The 18,174-nt window shown below is 39.3% G+C and overlaps 1 protein-coding gene across 4 annotated transcripts in view; it reads right to left on the bottom strand.

Annotated features, from left to right (window-relative positions):
- Window positions 1–18,174, bottom strand: part of ADGRG6 (adhesion G protein-coupled receptor G6) — a 100,338-nt gene that overhangs the window by 64,446 nt on the left and 17,718 nt on the right. For all 4 annotated transcript variants that reach the window (XM_081905137.1, XM_081905136.1, XM_081905138.1 and 1 more), the window contains exon 3: window positions 669–998. In XM_081905137.1, the coding sequence (XP_081761263.1) occupies window positions 669–998 (330 nt within the window). The remainder of the gene's footprint in view (window positions 1–668; window positions 999–18,174) is intronic.

The raw sequence follows: 18,174 nt of genomic DNA on the forward strand, positions 1-18,174 counted from the left end.
CACAATTGCCTTTCACCCTTAGCTCTCAACAGTTTGCAATCCTCCTGTTCCCAAATGCTAACTTCCCACTACTTCTAACGTACTATGTAATGGGGAACTCTGTAATGGGCTTAGTGCTAGAACACATGTTCTGCATGGAAATGGCCCCAGGTTTAATCCCTGCCATCTGCAGGCAGGGCTGGGAAACCATGCCTGAAACCTATCTAGCATAGCCAATACTGACCTAGATGTACCAACGTGTAACCTGCATAATGAAGCATCGTGCGAATGTCCAGAGTTCATTATGCCTTCCTATGGGGTTTAAGGAAAACATTTCACTTTTTACTGTTTTGCATTAGGTCAAGACTGGGGGCGGGGCCTTCTTAAAAAGACAAATATATTAGCTTCCCACAGCTACTTTTAACATAAAAACAGGGCAATCTTTTTATTAGAGAATGCTTGCAAAATCACTAACACTGCAACCCTATGCACACTTATATGGCAGTAAACTCCGTAGGAGGAGGGGATTAGGGTAAAGTGCTCTGCAATGTGTCAAAATTGTACTTCTAGGTTTCAGCACAGATGTGCATCTTCAAGTCCAAACCTCAAAGGCACACTTCCAACATAAATTCTGAAGGTTTACAGGCAGAGACAAAAAAGAAATTTTAAAATGTCTTACATACACCTACCTCGGGTATAGCTGGCATTGAAACCTTTTTTTTGGATACTGAAGTCACTTGTAAAAGTTACAATCATTTCATTTCCAGTTGAGTTAAATGATAAACCTTTGGCAGTGACACCGCAAACTTTTTTCTCTCCTATTGTTAAATAGTCATAAATGCAGTTGGGAGCTTCTTCAATCTCAAAATCAACAAATGTTATCTGAATGATGAATCCAGAAGGAGCCCTGATAGTCCACTTGCATGCTTGACTGTTAGGGTAGACACTAGGGAAGCAGGGGGAGGTAAAAATTCCTGTAGGGCTGGACAGCACCATACGACACTCAGAACACCCGAGAGCTATGGAAGAAACAAAAGAGAAAGATTTAAGATGTAAGATACAATTTAAGGACAGGAGAATTTAAGGTGCGTACCTATGAATGACTACTAGGCAGCATTTTCCACCACACTTTGCTAACATAAATTGGTCCCCTTTACATAAAAACTTCATCCATACAAGCTGCTTCTTGGATATATGCAGTTCCACACACTACTAGGCTGCACATGAATGGCACAAACCAGAGTAGACAATTTTAAAGTAAGGTGATTTGAATCATCAATAGAAAACTTGATTTAAATCATTTTCAATAAAATATTCTCTTTTTTTGTACCTCAATCATTTTAAGAAAAAGCATGCTTGTCAACTGGTTTATTTCCATTTTTATAACCAGTTCCCATTTCTTTTCTTATACCCTGTTTTTGTATTTCAAAAGCCCCATCAAAGTGCCAACAACACAAAAAGAGAGCATCATGTTAAAGGAAAGCTTGTTTAAGATTTCAAAATTTTGGCAGTAACAAAACCAATATAAATTAAAAATGCAGGTAACAGCCACCATGTAATATATTCAGCCTCACAATAATCTCAAAACAACTCATCCTGGCTTGTTGAAACAAATGCATTAGCGAAGCGAACCAAACTAACTGCCCTGAGGAGGGCTTTGCGCAGTCTTGGTGTCACGATGGAGAAGGGCCTGTCCGCCATATGCACATATCCAACAGGAGAATGAACAGAGCAGGGAATCTGACGTTTGATGTGTTTATGAAACATATATCCTGTCCTTCCTCCAAAGAAGCCCAGGGCAGAATGTTGATCTTAACATTCTTCTCTGGTTTGAGAAGAAGGTTGCTGTTGAGGTATTCTAGTTCTAGGCTATTTAGAGCTTTAAAGGGAGGTGGGGCAGGGAAATAGAGCACTCTGAACTGAGATTTCAAAGATTGGCAAGATAATGTATGTGTTCATATGCTCTAACCTGCAGGTGCAAGCTAATAACCAGGCAACTGAATTTCAAACCAGTTGTAGTTTTCAAATGGTTTTCGAAGTCAGCTCCATACAGAGTGTGTTATAGCACTGTAGCATGGAGTGCATCATAGTACTGAAACTAAATAGAGCCATCGTAATCCAAAGCCTTTAGTCATGCAAGCCACATATCTTTTGGCCTACATAATTATATCTATTTAGAGACAAGAGAGTAATTGTGAAATTAATCAATTCTGTTTGGGTCTCTGGACACATGCAAGTTCCTCAAGCAAACAATGGAACTAGTTTCACAAGTCCAAGAGACTTGTGTGTTTTTTCTTTTCCAAGAGAAGACCCTCACCAATTGCTCCATGGCAAGCTGGTTTTGAAAGCAAGGGGCATTCCAAAAGTGGTTTGACCTGTGGCATGTTGATTAACTGCTCAAAGACAAAATGAAAAAATGACATTGCTCTAAGGGAGTCCCTTCTGTGAACTGAAGCAACTCTTGAGATCTTAAGTGCTTAAACCTCTCCGGAGTTAAAGCTGACATTAACAAGACAGAAAACAAAGGGGCTCATTCACTAAAATTTTGGTGCAGCTCAGCAGCTGAGCCATATCTCCTTGTTGGAAGAACGTCCAGCAAGTTGGATGCAGATAGTTAAATTACGGCACTCATTACTACAAGAAGTAGTGATGACTTTGGGTGGCTTTAAAATGGATTTAGACAAATTCATGGAGAAAAAGGCTTTTTAATGGCTGCTAACCAAGATCACCATGTTGTACCTCCACTATCAGAAGCAGTATGCCTCGGAATACCATTTCCTGGAGATCACAAGTGCACTTGTGCTCAGGCCCTGCTTCCCACAGGCATCTGGCTGGTCACTGTGAACATTCTGGACTAAATGGGCCTTGGCCTCATCTAGCACGTTGTCTCTTATGTTCTTAATGTCTTATGGCTCCCTTTGCAATAGTATTGGAAAACTCCACGTGTCTAATTTTATGTTCTACATTGCATGTTGCAAAGAAAACATGATTCGCCTCTATGTGGTATTTCCAAGGAAATGCATTTAAAGCAGAGTGCCAAGCAACTAAACAACATAGTATTTCCCCAATAGATAAAGTTGAGTGAAAGTGTTTAATTTTGTGGAAATGTTTAACACACACACACTCTCTCTCTCTTTACACACACACACACACACACACACACACACACTTCAGGGGGATAGAATATGCTGCAATGCAATGTTAAATAGTTACAACATACACACCCACCCATGCGCCAATCTCATGGAATAAGTGTTTAGCTCAAATTTCTCGACAAGGAACTTTCTATTTTTTACATACTAACTTTTTGGCATAGTCTCCACCTTAAGTAGCAAACATTCTGTTTTCAAACATTTGACCATAGTGAAGAATAAATATGTAAACGTGTGTGTTTTAACAACACAGCAGAGAAATAGATTGTAGTCTTATTTGATCAAGCAAGCTTGGAGCTGTGCATACTGAAGAAACAAGTGAAATTTTGCAAGGGTTTCTGAGATGGAAACACATTCTGAACAAATTCATTACATTCATGGTCAAAAAACCATATGAGAACAGACTTCAGAGTGTGACTTTCAACTCCCACCCCCCTTTTTTCCATCACTACTGGTTAGTATTAAGCCAGATTTTCCAGAGATGGAAAACCTTAAAAGTTAGGCCCTAATTACACACACACAGAGCATTCTACTGATTTTGGTGGAATTGTGCATGAATGTATTGTTCTAAGTAAACTGAATGCTTGCAGAAGGCTAACACGTTGTCCTCCTTCTGAAAGATTTTACATTTGCCATGAAGTTGGTTTAACAAGCAAATTACAACACTATGATTTCTCACTTTCTTAAGACCCCTTTCCAAAGTCAACAGGGAAAATGATGCTTCAGTCTAGGGGGGGGGGAATCTTTTTCTGCTTTGGGATCACAAACAGTGGACCCTGAACAGAGGCAGGAGAGGAGCAGCAGCTGGGACAAGTGCAGAGCAGGTAAAAATTGTTCTGCTTTTGCTGCTGTCCTCCTTAAAAGGAGTGTATATAGAGTTCAGGAAGTTAGAAATCCTACAAAGGGCAGACTCCTCCAGTACTCAGGACGTACTAGCATCCCTCTGACCAAAAATGCCCAATCAATCTTGAGTTGGAGGAAGTAATCAAAGAGTCACCTTAAGGAGGAAGTGCTATAATAATGAGTGGTTTCAATTACCATCAGACAGACTAGGTGCATGTGTACACAACACCCTAAATAATGGTTCATTTGAACAGCTGCTCATGGAACCAACCAGAGTGGCACCCCAGACCTGGTGCAAGATGTTAAGTGTTGCTGAACTGATTAAGAACAGTAAACATTGAGCTACAAAATGCAACATATGTCTTATGGACAATTCCCGAGAAAGTTTGACAGTGTCACATTTGACTTCAATAGAAGAAACTTCCAAAAATGAGGGGCTGGTTAAAAAAAAGTTGAAAGGAAAACGAAGAGGGTAAATTCTTTCCATAATCCTGGAAATTGTTCAAAACCACAATAATAGGAGCTCAGCTACAATGTAGGCTGCAATGCCCCCTGCAATGCAGGAATCTCAAAACACCAATTTGAAACCATACAGGACCCTGTGTATCTTTGCAAATGTGCTAGCAGTTTTATTAATGCAAGCGCAAAATATGAATCATGAAAAAATAATTAAATTACACATCACTAAAAACATAAAGAACAAAAAAAATGTAAATGCATTAGAAGCAGGAAACCAACTAGGCAGGTGGTTATACCTTTGGACAACAAATGAGTCAAAAGTGTGCTGAAGATGGAAAAGAGATTGCAGAGAAATTGAAGGAATTGTTTGCATCTGTCTTTCCAGCATAAGGATTCAGTAAGAGAAACTAAGGCAAATTCTGGCGCCAAGAGACATTAGGTTGAGCTATTAAAAGTAAATTTCATGTCACTTTAACTTTTTAGATTTAAGTGGTGATATATGCTCTGCAGTGTAAATGCTGAAACCACAGGTCAGATGCATTTCTAAATTTAGGACTCCCAACAAGTGGATAAATAAGGGCAGCGGAAGACACACCTGCAGACAAACAAGGGAAGGAGCCAAACCACTATGATGTATGTGGCCTGGACTGACTACAGGACAAACAAAACACTTCTTTTTCTATATAAGACACAAATAGAGATCACGAAAAGAAGTTACAGTGTGTCAGGCACACAGTCCAGGGCAAACCTCATCACTGCCTCATTTTTAGAACTGTGGGTGGGAGAGAAAATGCAAGACTGCAATGTGCTAATCTCCTCCTGATTTCAGAAAATGCAATGGCCATTTGGCCTAATTAAAAAAAGATGTATCCCAATTTTATTCTAGGGCAGTAATTCTATGTGTGCCAGTCAGTAATTATGGTGCAATGCCTTGTCTCCACAGAATAGTAATAATAATAAATTTTATTTATACCCCGCCCTCCCTAGCCAAGACCGGGCTCAGGGCGGCTAACAACCAATATAAAACAAATTGACTGAGATACAACTTAAAAACAAGATTAAAATACAGCATTAAAACATTAAAATGCAGCCTCATTTCAATGGAAATGACAAAGGCAACCTCACCAAAGTTCACCTTTTATTAGGCAGGTGAATAGCCATTTGAGCACAGACGAGTGCTTAGCCTCCCAAAACTTAATGGTAAAAAAAATCTGAAGATGAGTTGGGCAGGGGGGAGCTCTTGAAAAAATAAAACAAAACTCTTCCTAACACTTTTTGGGGGAAGGTGGTTTAAATTAGGCTAAATGGGGAGACGTAAATAGCCACTGGGAATATTACTTTTTTTAATAAAAAAAAAAGATTTGTGAAGCAGTAAGCAATGTGTTTATGTGGCTACTCCTTTTACATATTTACCTAAGAACAAAGTGTGAAGAGGTTAGGAGATTAGTGGAAACCTTTGCTGTTCAGGAAACTAAACAGATGAGTTTGTTTTTAAGTGTGCCTACAACCACCAAGTACATTCACGTTTTATAATTCAGAAAACTGCAAAGATGTCACAAACTACATGACAGAAAATATTCAGTTGATACCCATGGTATTCACAAAACAATCGTAACATATAACCCATTTTGTCAGGAACACAAATATCACTTCAGTACAAGGGAAATAAGACTGAGATTCCTGCATTGCAAGGGGTTGGACTAAAATGACCCTTGTGGTTCCTTCCAACTCTACAATTCTATTATTCTAAGATATCCCCTCAACAGAAGTGGAATCTCAGGGAACATGCACAACATCTGAGACATGCACAATAAATAGGTAAAAACAGTCCTTATTTTGGTAAGAATACATAGGTTGGTTACTTCCACAAAACAGCCCCCAAAGGCACTGCTTTTCTGAAAACAGCTGGAAGATGGAGATTCCATAGAGCACTTAAAGATATGTTATCAAGGCACATGGTAGTTTCTCTTTTCTCCAACCCCTCCTCAAATTCTGCACAATTTTTTTCTTAAAACAGGGCAACCTTTCCTTTAATGGTGCCATGCTTAAATAATCCAGTGGCAAAGTACAAATGAAATCATTCCATGCCATTAAAACCATATTTCCCATAAACCTACCAATACATAAATGCATAGGCACAAGTTCCAAACAAGACTCCACTGATGCCATGAGCGGTAAGAAAATAATTTTCCACCTATCTGTACTATTCCAACTCCAAACACTGCCACTTTTCTATTTATTTATCTTGGGCAAATTTCAATTTGTCCTACCAGCCCTGTTGTTCTAGCTGAGGCACCCACTAACCGATGAGAAGGGGAGGCAATTTTTGCTGAATTACCTTGCCCACCTTGCAGCCCCTCCTCCTCTTCTGAGCAGATGCCTCACACTGAATCAAAAGGCCTTCTGCTTGTACATGAGCACCAATTGGACACACAGCCCCCTAGATGCGCTTTTATAAGCTTTTAAATCTTAGTTTAAGCTTCATTTGCATTATGAGTTTCTACCCTTCACTTTATCTGCAAAATAATACTCCCATAACCAGGGAGCATATGAAGCCTTCCTATCCTAGACCAGAAATAGTGCACAAGCCTACTAAAATCTTTTATAATTCGATGAAAGACAATATTGTGCTCTCATACAAATTACGCAACCACTGGGTTTTGGCCACTAATGCCAGATAACAAAGAAAGCATTATATCTCCAGCCCTATCAGCTTGCTTTACGTCTTCATTTGTTGATACTCTGTCTCTTAGGGAGAATTCGTCCTATGGTTGAACTGTATGGTGCACATAAGAGTGAGTGAATCAGTCAAAAGACCTCCTGAGAGATTGATAGTTACGTTCTCTTGTGTTTAGTATCATTGTAGATGCCACAATGAATCTTAATTTTGATTTGTATAGTGCTAACCCAAAATAAATGCTTTGCTGACAAAAAAAAATTCTACTATTGTTAGCAATGCAATTATGACTGGGAGAAGAAACCAAATTACAGTGTTAAAAGAATTGTCAGCTAAAATCTACAGGCTCGATTTTCAGTGAAAAACAGAGCTTAATTGTCCCAATACCATGTCATTTTTAAAGACTTAGAAGTGAGAAATGACTACATAGATTAAATTTTACATGAAAGTAGCCTGAGGCAAAAATGGGACACAGTTCTGCTTCTATTTAAAATCAACAATTCCTTCCTCCCCCCAATAATACTAGGAAGAAACTGTGCTTAGCAGACCTAAATATGACACAGTGTAAATGCATAAAGCCACACTTCCAGGCTCTCCAGCAGAAGGTGTGGCTCTCAAAGTGGATATGCACACAGTTATACGTGACATTTACAAAGAATACTAATGCTGTGTGTTCACATTATAACTTTAAAGCACATTAGAAGCATATTATTTTACTCAGAAAGAATTCTGGGCACTGTAGTTTGTTAAGTGCTGCTGGGAACTAACTCTGTGAGGGGTGAACTACAGCTCCCATAATTATTTGTGGGAAAGAATGTGCTCTAAAGACACAGTGTGTACACAGCTATAGTTTTTAATCAGATCTATTTGGGAAGTTTTGTTTTCAGAGTTACTCATAACAATTTTCAAGATAACTAACACAAAAATCAAATCAAATCATTTTGCCAAGTTTAATTCAAACTAGATATCACCAGTCAGCATAGCCATCTGTTTCTAGTTGTCCACCCACAGAATATAAAAAAGGACAGAGGGCTTGGCTCCCAGGCAGGCTGGACCCACTGAACTCCTCATTTTTCAAATTAAGCCCAGGTTCTTTGATCCATAGAAGAAAGAAACGTTGTTACTTGCAATAGGGCAACAGACTTTTTTGCCTTATTAGAAAAAACTAAACACAAAAATGTCTTACCTTAAAAACAAGTGACTTGAAATTTATATACACCCTAGGTGGCCAAGGTTGGTCATACCCAGAACAGACCCACTGAATTCAATGAGCTTAAATAACTACTATGAGTATGCCTTGGGTGGCTATAATTCAGCAAGTATAATAAGAACTGAAATAGTAGAGAAAGAGTCAACCTGTGATGGAAATTATTGATATGACCATTAGAAGTTTTGTTTCTTACCTGTCTTGGCCCTTTCCCTCTCTTCACTACTTTTTCACACCTTCTTCATTTCATATGCCATGTTTTGTTATTGCAGCCCAGTTGGAATTTATGCAGGGTTTCAGCCTGCTCTTAATGTATTATGGAGTTGCATAATTCGCAGAAGAGCTTATACTTGGTGTCAATACTATTTTTAAACCTGAGAACAAATCATCAGAATATATCTATATATATTTCTAGTGATTCAAACCGTATTTCTGCCAATAATTAATCACTGTGAGGAAAGTGGGTAGGCCTTTGGTTCATTTGGAATCCTGTCTCTAACCAGGAAGAACCACAGAGCTCAGCATTGGCTTTCACCTTCTTTGTGCTCTCCAGCCAAGGCTACTTGCTGCCTCCCTTGCCTTACTTGTAAGTAGACGTCTACACAGGAGCAGATCCTTATTCACATGCAGACTATTATTCATGAGGAGATCTCTGGCTGACAGGAGGAGCCAACTGCTCCCTGCTTTCACAGCAGGGCTGCTGTTTCCCCCAGTGGCCCCCCAACCTCTTTTACCTCCCCCTGCACCCTTGTAATACACCCTGCTTCTACCACTGGGAGATTGGAAAAGATGTGAGGGAGCCACCAGTTCAGCATCCACCAAAGACATGCCTACAAAGTTTCTTGAAAAATACATATACCCTATGTAGGGTACCGTGGTACCTCGGGTTACAGACGCTTCAGGTTACAGACTCCGCTAACCCAGAAATAGTACCTCGAGTTAAGAACTTTGCTTCAGGATGAGAACAAAAATTGTGTGGCAGCCATGCGGCAGCAGCGGGAGACCCCGTTAGCTAAAGTGGTACCTCAGGTTAAGAACAGTTTCGGGTTAAGAACAGACCTCCGGAACAAATTAAGTTCTTAACCCGAGGTACCACTGTATATAAAAGGGTTGCAAATGCTTGCCATGAGTATAGAAGATCTATACTTGTTCAAAATCCTAACAATTAACCAGTTATACCTTTAGTAAGTTCAGGAAACAGATATAAAAGGAGAAAATATTTTCAGAGCCAGGGTTGGGGCCCTGCCCTGCCTGTTTCCCCTTGGTACTTTGGTTTCATGCCAGTGAAAATTCAAGTAGAAGCTAAACACATTGACTGGCTCAATACACAATTTGTGAAGAGGTCACACTGAAAGCAAAGTTGTGGATTTCCCCCAGAGGAAGGGGTAGTGTGAAAATCCTGTGCTACGCCCAATGTAACTTTAGAATATTTTCATTGGCAATTTTGCAAGAAGCTTATACAAGTAACAAGACTGACTTGCTAGCACTGACTTTAGTTTCATTTTTATAAAATAACTAAAAGTCAGGAGACTGAAATACATTATAGAAAGCTGCAACCTAGCAGTGTTTTGCTGAATAGGGGCCAGTGAACGTTATGGTAAGTTCTGGCTCATAGCTCCTCTTTATCCACAAATTCAGTTCACTGCAAAGTAGTGCAGTTACTTCTTCCAAATAAATAAATAAATAAATAAATATTCTGTTCTTCACACCCAACTCCTCTGGCAAAATACATAGATCAGTCTTAGATTACCTGTTGAATAGTGTGGTCTCTTGTGGATAGCTCAAGGAGTATGTTGAGATGGTCTTGCAGCATAATTTTACTGTAAGACCAGCAGCACACAAGAAAAGCAACTACAGCAATTTGTTGGCATTCCTCTGTTTCAAAGGACAGTGGAGTGTGCCTCCAGGGATGAAATCAAACACTTGGAGAATCACAGCACCTGCTGTGGCTGCAGACTGGTAACTCACAACTGCTGCCTCCAACATAGTTTTTGCAGCGTTAGGAGTACCCCAAGGTGCAAGCCTGGGTAATGTGTATGGAGGTCCTGGGCTGCAATAAATTTGGCACCAGCTTTGCTACAGGAGTTGCCAGAAGGCGGCATACAAAACGCCATTCAACCAACCGTCTTAGAGGCTCTTGCTCTGGATTTGTGTACGGTTTACTCCTTAGCCTTTTCTTCTCCCAAAGGTGTCCCATCAGGCAGCGGGTATGGGTTTTTCCTCGGGGTTTACTCCCGAAGCCTCTCTCATGAATGAGTATAGCCACAAGGCAGCAGAGATTAAGGATCAGAATTTTCCTTCTCCTACGTAGGTCACCTTCCCAGGTTAACAAGCCCCATCTGCCCCACCAATCATGATAAAACATATGTCAGCTCTACAGCACCATGAGGTGTATGAAGATATCCAATAAACCCATTCTACATCTGTGCCTATAGATGCAGAATCCATGACACTTTTCCCTACAGGAGTAAAGAGAGGTATATTATTAAAGAAAAGGCATCAGACAGTTGTCATTGAACATCGATTATCAAATTCAGAACCCACACAGGTACAGTGGTACCTCGGGTTAAGAACTTAATTCGTTCTGGAGGTCCCTTCTTAGCCTGAAACTGTTCTTAACCTGAGGTACCACTTTAGCTAATGGGGCCTGCTGCTGCCGCAGCGCAATTTCTGTTCCTATCCTGAAGCAAAGTTCTTAACCCAAGGTACTATTTCTGGGTTAGCAGAGTCTGTAACCTGAAGCATCTGCAACCCGAGGTACCACTGTATTCACATATTAATAGATTAATTTACAAGGACATGCAAATGTCTCATAGAATTCATAACCAGACTGAGTCTAAGGAATGAGAGGGAGGGGAGGAATCTGAAGGCCAAAATACTGCTCTGTGTTTTGACATCTTTTTAAAAAAGTTTATTTTGGATATCTATGCATTTAAGGAACATAAGAACATAGCAAACTGCCTTATATTGAGTCAGACCATTGGGTCCATCAAGTTCAATATTGTCTACACTGAGCAGCAGTGGGTCTCCAGGGTTTCAGGCAGGTGTTTCTCACATATTTACCTGGCTATGCAGAGGACTGAACTGTATGCAAAACAAATGCACTCCCACTAAACTATAGTCCTTCCCCTTATCTGCTTCAAAATACACAGAAAGTATCTGAAATCTCTACACTGGCTTTAGCAACCTTTTGGGTGTAGGCTTTATTATTATTTTTTATACGTTTATTTTAAAAAAGAAGGGTGAAAGCTATTAAAATTGCCTCATCCATCCCATTGTAGAATTTTCCCTAGCAGAACTTTTTCCAATCTATTTGTGAACAATTTTACCAAAAGGGGATTCCACCACTTCTCTTGGAAAAAATATTCCATACAATAATAGATTGCACAGTAAGGTCAAACTTTATCCAAGTTGTCAATGGAGGTTCCAGACATCCAGATTTGGCATGGACGGTGCGGGAATTGGCCCTCCAGCCTAGTTTCCAGGTCAACCCTCATCCTACGCCTATAAATTCCAGAATTATAATAGTATTCAGTGAATCTATCTCTGGGCTCTCAGCCTCTCCACTTTCTCCTTTTGGCCAGACCATTATAACAGAGACAAGGGGAGAAGAAAGCTCTGCACACTTCCTTGATATGCCCTGTCTTCTCTCTGGATGTGTCTTACCCACTTCTCCAACCTGATGGGTTCAACAAAAGGATGACAAGTGATAAGAATAATGTAATGAAATATGATAATATGCAATACTGTTTTATGTAGTCATCATGTCTGTTATCACCTTCCATGCCAGTGTGTAGGATATATTTACTTCCTATCAGATAGATAGATATCTCCCTGCATATATTTAGGAAGTGAGGCACCCACTGTAAAAGTGACTTACTTAACTTTGGTTTTGACAAGTAAGGTTTCTTTTTCCCCCTGTCAATGAGTATTCTAGGAAAGATGGTTCCACTTCCACGTCAGCCACCCCATTCATTATTATCATATGTGATATGAAAACGTAGGAAATTTGTAAAGCCTTACAAAAGAAATAGGAAATGCTACAAAAGTTTCCCTAAACACATGCAATATTTTAAGTCAGAAATAAAAAGTGGACTTCATGTTGGATTTAGTATTCCTAAAAAAAAAGAGAAAGGAAAAAGCAACTTCCTATTGCCAAAAATCCCAAACAATTAAGTTACATAAGGTGCAGAGGAAAAAACATGCTATTACAAATGGGCTTGTTTAAATGTCTGACCTGCTGCTGCACTTTAAATTACCCTCTGTAACTGCCCAGGCTTTATGACTGACTCGCTTTACAATTTCTGAATCCAAACCAAGCACATTAGCCAAAAGGAAATCTCTTTCATGATTATGTATTTAAAAGTAATACAGACAGGAAAATGGCATTTTGTTATCTCTGGAGACATACTTTAAAGAGGCTTGAAAAGATTTATGAAGCCGGATGACAAGTGCAACAGAGATTCTTGAAGAGAGTTGGGAAGTGACTCAAAACGTTTTTAATGCCGTTTTTGTTAATGAAGCCAACTGAACAAATTGTTTTAAAACTATGTTTCTAATTTACTGCAATGCTCCTTATCTTGAACTTTAACACAATGTACAGGATCAGAATTTACTACTGGTGCCACTGCCCCAGCATTATTTCTACAATCCCCCAATCATGAAAGGCCTTATCTGTTTGAAAAACTGGGCAGTTGATTAGTGTGTTTGTCAGTTTATTTAGGAACCTTTGAGAAATATTACATTTCTTAAATTTCTGGCTGATCTGCATTTACAGTGAGACACATACATATGGAATGTATGTACATTAATTATAAGCAAGTGATGAATGCCACTTAAACTCTGTTGAAATCCCCTGGGATTCAGAGTCAGTTTCTGTATGGCCCCTGAGACCACAGGTATAACTCATTGATTCACACATGTAACAGAGCCTATAAATACAATCAGCAGCACTAGCTGGCAGTCCACTCAGGGAACAGTGGGTATCTCTCTGTATACCCTCCAACATTTCTCTGATGAAAATAGGGACATCCTAAGGAAAAGCAGGACATTCCAGGATCAAATCAGAATCTGGGGCTGTCCCTAGAAAATAGGAACACTTGGAGGGTTTGTCCTGTTCTACAAGTTGCTCTTCCAGACAAAATATAGTAGACAAAAGGTTTACCGTTTTGATGCAATAGATAAATAACTGTTTATACTCAAGTTGGTTTAGGCTTGGGTGTAACATCATACATCTTACAGACCAGTTTCAATGGAAGCCCCATATAGAGGACTTGTGTAATCCAACTGTGAGGCTATGAGTACAGCAAAGCTCTCCCTGTCCAGGGAAGGGTGTAGTTGGCATACCAAAACTAGTTAATAGGTTCTCCTCACCACAGGGTCTTCACTGACAAAGATAGATGTATGAGCACCTCAAAACTACATAGCTGCTGCTTTAGAAGGAGCACAACCCTGTCCAGAAGTGGTAAACTCCCAAACCCATGGACCCTGAAACCCCTCACTCAGTTTCCACCTTACCAGGGTTTGGCATCAGTTTATTGGTCCCCATCCAACCCCCCACTGCATCCAAGCTCTGGTTCAGAACAGTCATAGCCTCTCCTTATTCAGATCTTAGCATACTGTTAATCCTGTGCGTCCCCAAACAGGAGGCAATGTTATAGCTTATAAAGTAGTAATATTAAGAGGGTAACTTGTATTTTCAAGATACAGTATTCTTAATATCTCAGTTCTCCTCGTATTTGAGAACCACATCCTATGTATGTGTTAAATCACATGATAATTGCTTAGAGAGAATCCTTAGATCTAAAGGAAATTATTGCCTCAAATATGAAGTGGAATTACAAACCTCACTCTTTTGGAAGATGTTGGAATGAAAGGTGTTGAGGAAGCAGAAAAGCTTGGCATTACATCCTAGCTTTGTAACTAGGCTCTTTCATCTGAATGAATACCTTCACATCAAAAGTACCATATTGTGCAAAGTATTTATTTATTTTGGAGCTTACTAGAACACACAAATATCTGTACATAAGCTCCAGGCACTCTGCCTTTCACTTAAGTCTGCATAAACTCTTTATGCAGTTCACAATCTTCTGAGGTCAATTTTCTATCAAAATATAGTATAAAAAGCTATCCTATCATTACTTCATTTCTGGTGCTACTTCCCAATATCCCCTTTAGGAATTATCTAGTATTATCCAAAAAGATGAATGGGAGGGAAGAATATTTAAAAATAGAATAGATCATTTAAAAACAAGAAAATGACTACACATTTAATATAACAGATCAAGTTTTCATGGATCTCATGGTTAAAGAACAGTTTTTATCTGTGGGCTGCTGAATAGAAAAAAATAGTGGTGCAATTGACTTCCGACAAGCACACAGAGTGTGAACAAGACTGAGTGTATGGGGGGAAGGCTTGTTTAATTTCACTGCACACAGGTGGTGTAGTGAAAATAAAGGTTTATTATTTATTTTATTATTTCATCCGATATATACTCTCGTCTAGGGAAACATGCCACAACAAATTATTTAGGGTGCCACAAGACACTGTTTTTGCTACAGCTCAATACAGGTAACATCTTTGGAAATTGGTACAATTAAATGTAATTTACAATTATAACATTTACTATCCCCAATAAGTGTAAATTGTGGCAGGCAGATAACAAAAGCAATCCAAATTAATCATGAGCAACAATGTGAGAAAGAGTGACTTGATTTTTACGAGACAAACTAAATGTCAACATGCTACAATGGATCAATTACTGCGAGCCCATGCAATGCATTAGGACCACATTAAAGTGATTCTTGTGATTAATACAAAATAATATCTACTTGAACAAGATTTTACTTTCTCTTTTGAGAGAATTAGTGATAAACACAATCAGTCTCATGCTATCCTTTAAAGCAAATTCCTTGAAACCAATACCATAAACAAGGCTAATGAAAAAAGAAGTTAAATTGATGAATCATTAAGACTTTTATTTTATTTGGTAATGTGGTTTGCTTCCTGCTGGGTACAAGATGTCCATGGAGCATTTCATGCATCTGGAGTGAACAAAAGCAGTAGCTGATTATTTAAGATAAGAAGCATTCCACACTATGTATCCAAGATTAGAATTTGGCCTAGACAGCAGAACTACTATCACTGGGAGCCAGCACACCACAGTAAATTGATTGTAAAGCGACAATAAATCTTTCGCCACAATGTGAACAAAAATAATTGATGTCCAAGAAAACATTTCTCTCTCCTTCTCTCATTGAGCTTGGATTAAAAACATCCAGATTATACATGGATGGGTAAGTAACAACATGGATGGTTAACCAGACTCTATTGCTTTATTGGCTGTGAGAATTACTGAATGGGGGACAGTAGAACCTTTTAAAGTTTACTTTGAAGGAAGTAAAGATTAGAGGAAATAAAAAGTTAATTTGTACATCCCCAGATTCAGCTGGAGAAACACACTTGTCAAGCAAATACGGAAAGAAAACAAATCCCCATTCTTATTTTTGGCCTCATTAACAGAGCTTCTAAGCCAATATCAGCCCCACTGAAACCACTGGACGATGCAGATCTCAGCAGAAAACATGGCCAATACAATATTGGAATTTATTTAGGACGGCTGTTATTTAGCCTTAACAGAACTGAATAAAAACATTTGATACCAAAGTCCCCAATGGGACTTGTCCTTTTACGTCTTTCGCAAAAAGGGAGTTAAATCATTGCCTAAACCCAACTTCACTGTCATCCTATGACATGATGATTACACAGATGAAAAGCAGACTTTGAAAATCCCTTCTCTTTTCAAGCAATGTGACTAAAGAGATCACAATAACCTGCAGAACAGAAGAGGCAGCACATTTCACTGCCAAGTATGCTCAAGTTTTTCTTCTCAAATCCTCTAAGCCCTTCACAGTATGAAAACTGAATAGCAACACAACAGTAAAACAAAAACAAAAAACCAAGCCCTTTAAAGGTTTGGAAGGGAGTCCCCCAACGTTTCTGACCCAGTAGTGTCGTGTTACTTCAACATAAACTACAAATGTCCTCTGGCTGGATCAGCATTTATTTATATCTTGCCCTTCATATCAATCCCAGTGTGGGTAACAACAATATTTAAACAACCAAAAATAAACTATTGTACAACAAAATGAACAAACAAATAGTAAAACCAATAAAACTATCAAGAACAAAAACAGGTAATCAGCAGTAGACCCTATCATTATCACCGCAGCAGTGACCAACCATTTAAAAGAGCTCAGGAACTTACAAGGGGTCTCTCACTGGCCTTAGCCCAAGTTCACTGTCTGGCCCCAGGGCCTGGTGTGGACAGCTACAGTCAGCTGGGTGACTCCTGCTGCCTGGGAGTAAGCCATGAAAAATATATGGACACACCTAGACACGCATATTATACCTGGGCTGAGGGAACTGCACTGGCTACCAGTCAGTTACTGGGCCATGTTCAAGACCTTGTTGTTAACATATAAAGCCCTAAGCAACTCAGGACCAGGTTGCCTGAAAAACAGCCTGTGGGAAAATTCTTGTGGCACCACAGCTTACAGAATATCACAGGGGGCGACCCCAGTGCTTTTTTCCAGGGGGTACACTCAAGGGTACACAGTACCGACACCTCTTTTTTGATGTTGTTAAAAAGTGTGGCAATTACTGTAACAACTTTATGGCGAGTACCAGCACCTATTTTTTTGGGGGGGGGCACTGTTTTACTGGTTTAAGGCTGTTATTTTATTTTAATGATAAATGGTTTGTTTTTAGACTGTACACTGCTTAGAGAGTTGAAATATATTAAGCAGTACAGTGGTACCTCGGGTTACAGACGTTTCAGGTTACAGACTCCGCTAACCCAGAAATAGTACCTCAGGTTAAGAATTTTGCTTCAGGATGAGAACAGAAATTGTGCTCCGGCGGCGCGGCAGCAGGAGGAAGCCCCATTAGCTAAAGTGGTGCTTCAGGTTAAGAACAGTTTCAGGTTAAAAACGGACCTCCGGAATGAATTAAGTACTTAACCCTGGGTACCACTGTATATAAATGCTTTCTGACTAACAGATGCAATAGAATGACTGTCAGGCATGTGCACCATAGGAAGCCTGCTTGTGCTGGACTGACCAGTAAAGCAAAAATGAAGGAGGGGTCAACCTGGCTGAGTGAAAGCAGGAGAAGATCCCAAGCAGGAAATACTGAAGAAAGGCAGTGAAAGAGCCTCACAGAGGAAGCCTACTCAGAAGTCCTATTGAATTCAGTGGAGCTTACTCCCAAGTAAATGGGGTATGAGTAAATGGGGTAAGAAAGGAAGAAGGAAGAGCAGAGTTTTAGAGGGAAGGTATGAAGGATTTCACCACTTTTCTAAGTTCACTGGCTGGCTGCAGTTAAGCAATCAGTTTCTGCAAAACAGCTGCACTGGAGGTGCCAGAATGAAAAGAAACAAACTTTCAATTGTATTAACTAACTTTATTTTGCAATATAACCTGGCTTTGGCCCAACATTATTTATTTGTTTATACTATGCCCTAACCATGTTCTGTTCAAAAATATTGGGAACTGGGAAAAATAATAATAATCAAGATTACAAATTCAGGGCATACTACATTTTCTTTCATCCCCAATGTTTATAGTGTTTGTGTCAGGCAGCATAAAAAAGCACAGCAGCAATATATATATTTTGTAATAATATAGACACTATAAGGATTGCATCATACCTCATTTTTCTTGCTTAGGCTCCAATCCTAATCCCATTTATCTAGGTGTAAACCCCCAAAGAATTGAACAAGACTTGCTTCTGAAAATGCATGTTTAGGATTGCACTGTTGTTTATCTTCATGGAAAAACAAAACTGTGATGCTTAT

This window comes from Podarcis melisellensis (genome assembly GCF_964234715.1).
Source record: "Podarcis melisellensis genome assembly, chromosome: 3".
Taxonomy (NCBI): domain Eukaryota; kingdom Metazoa; phylum Chordata; class Lepidosauria; order Squamata; family Lacertidae; genus Podarcis; species Podarcis melisellensis.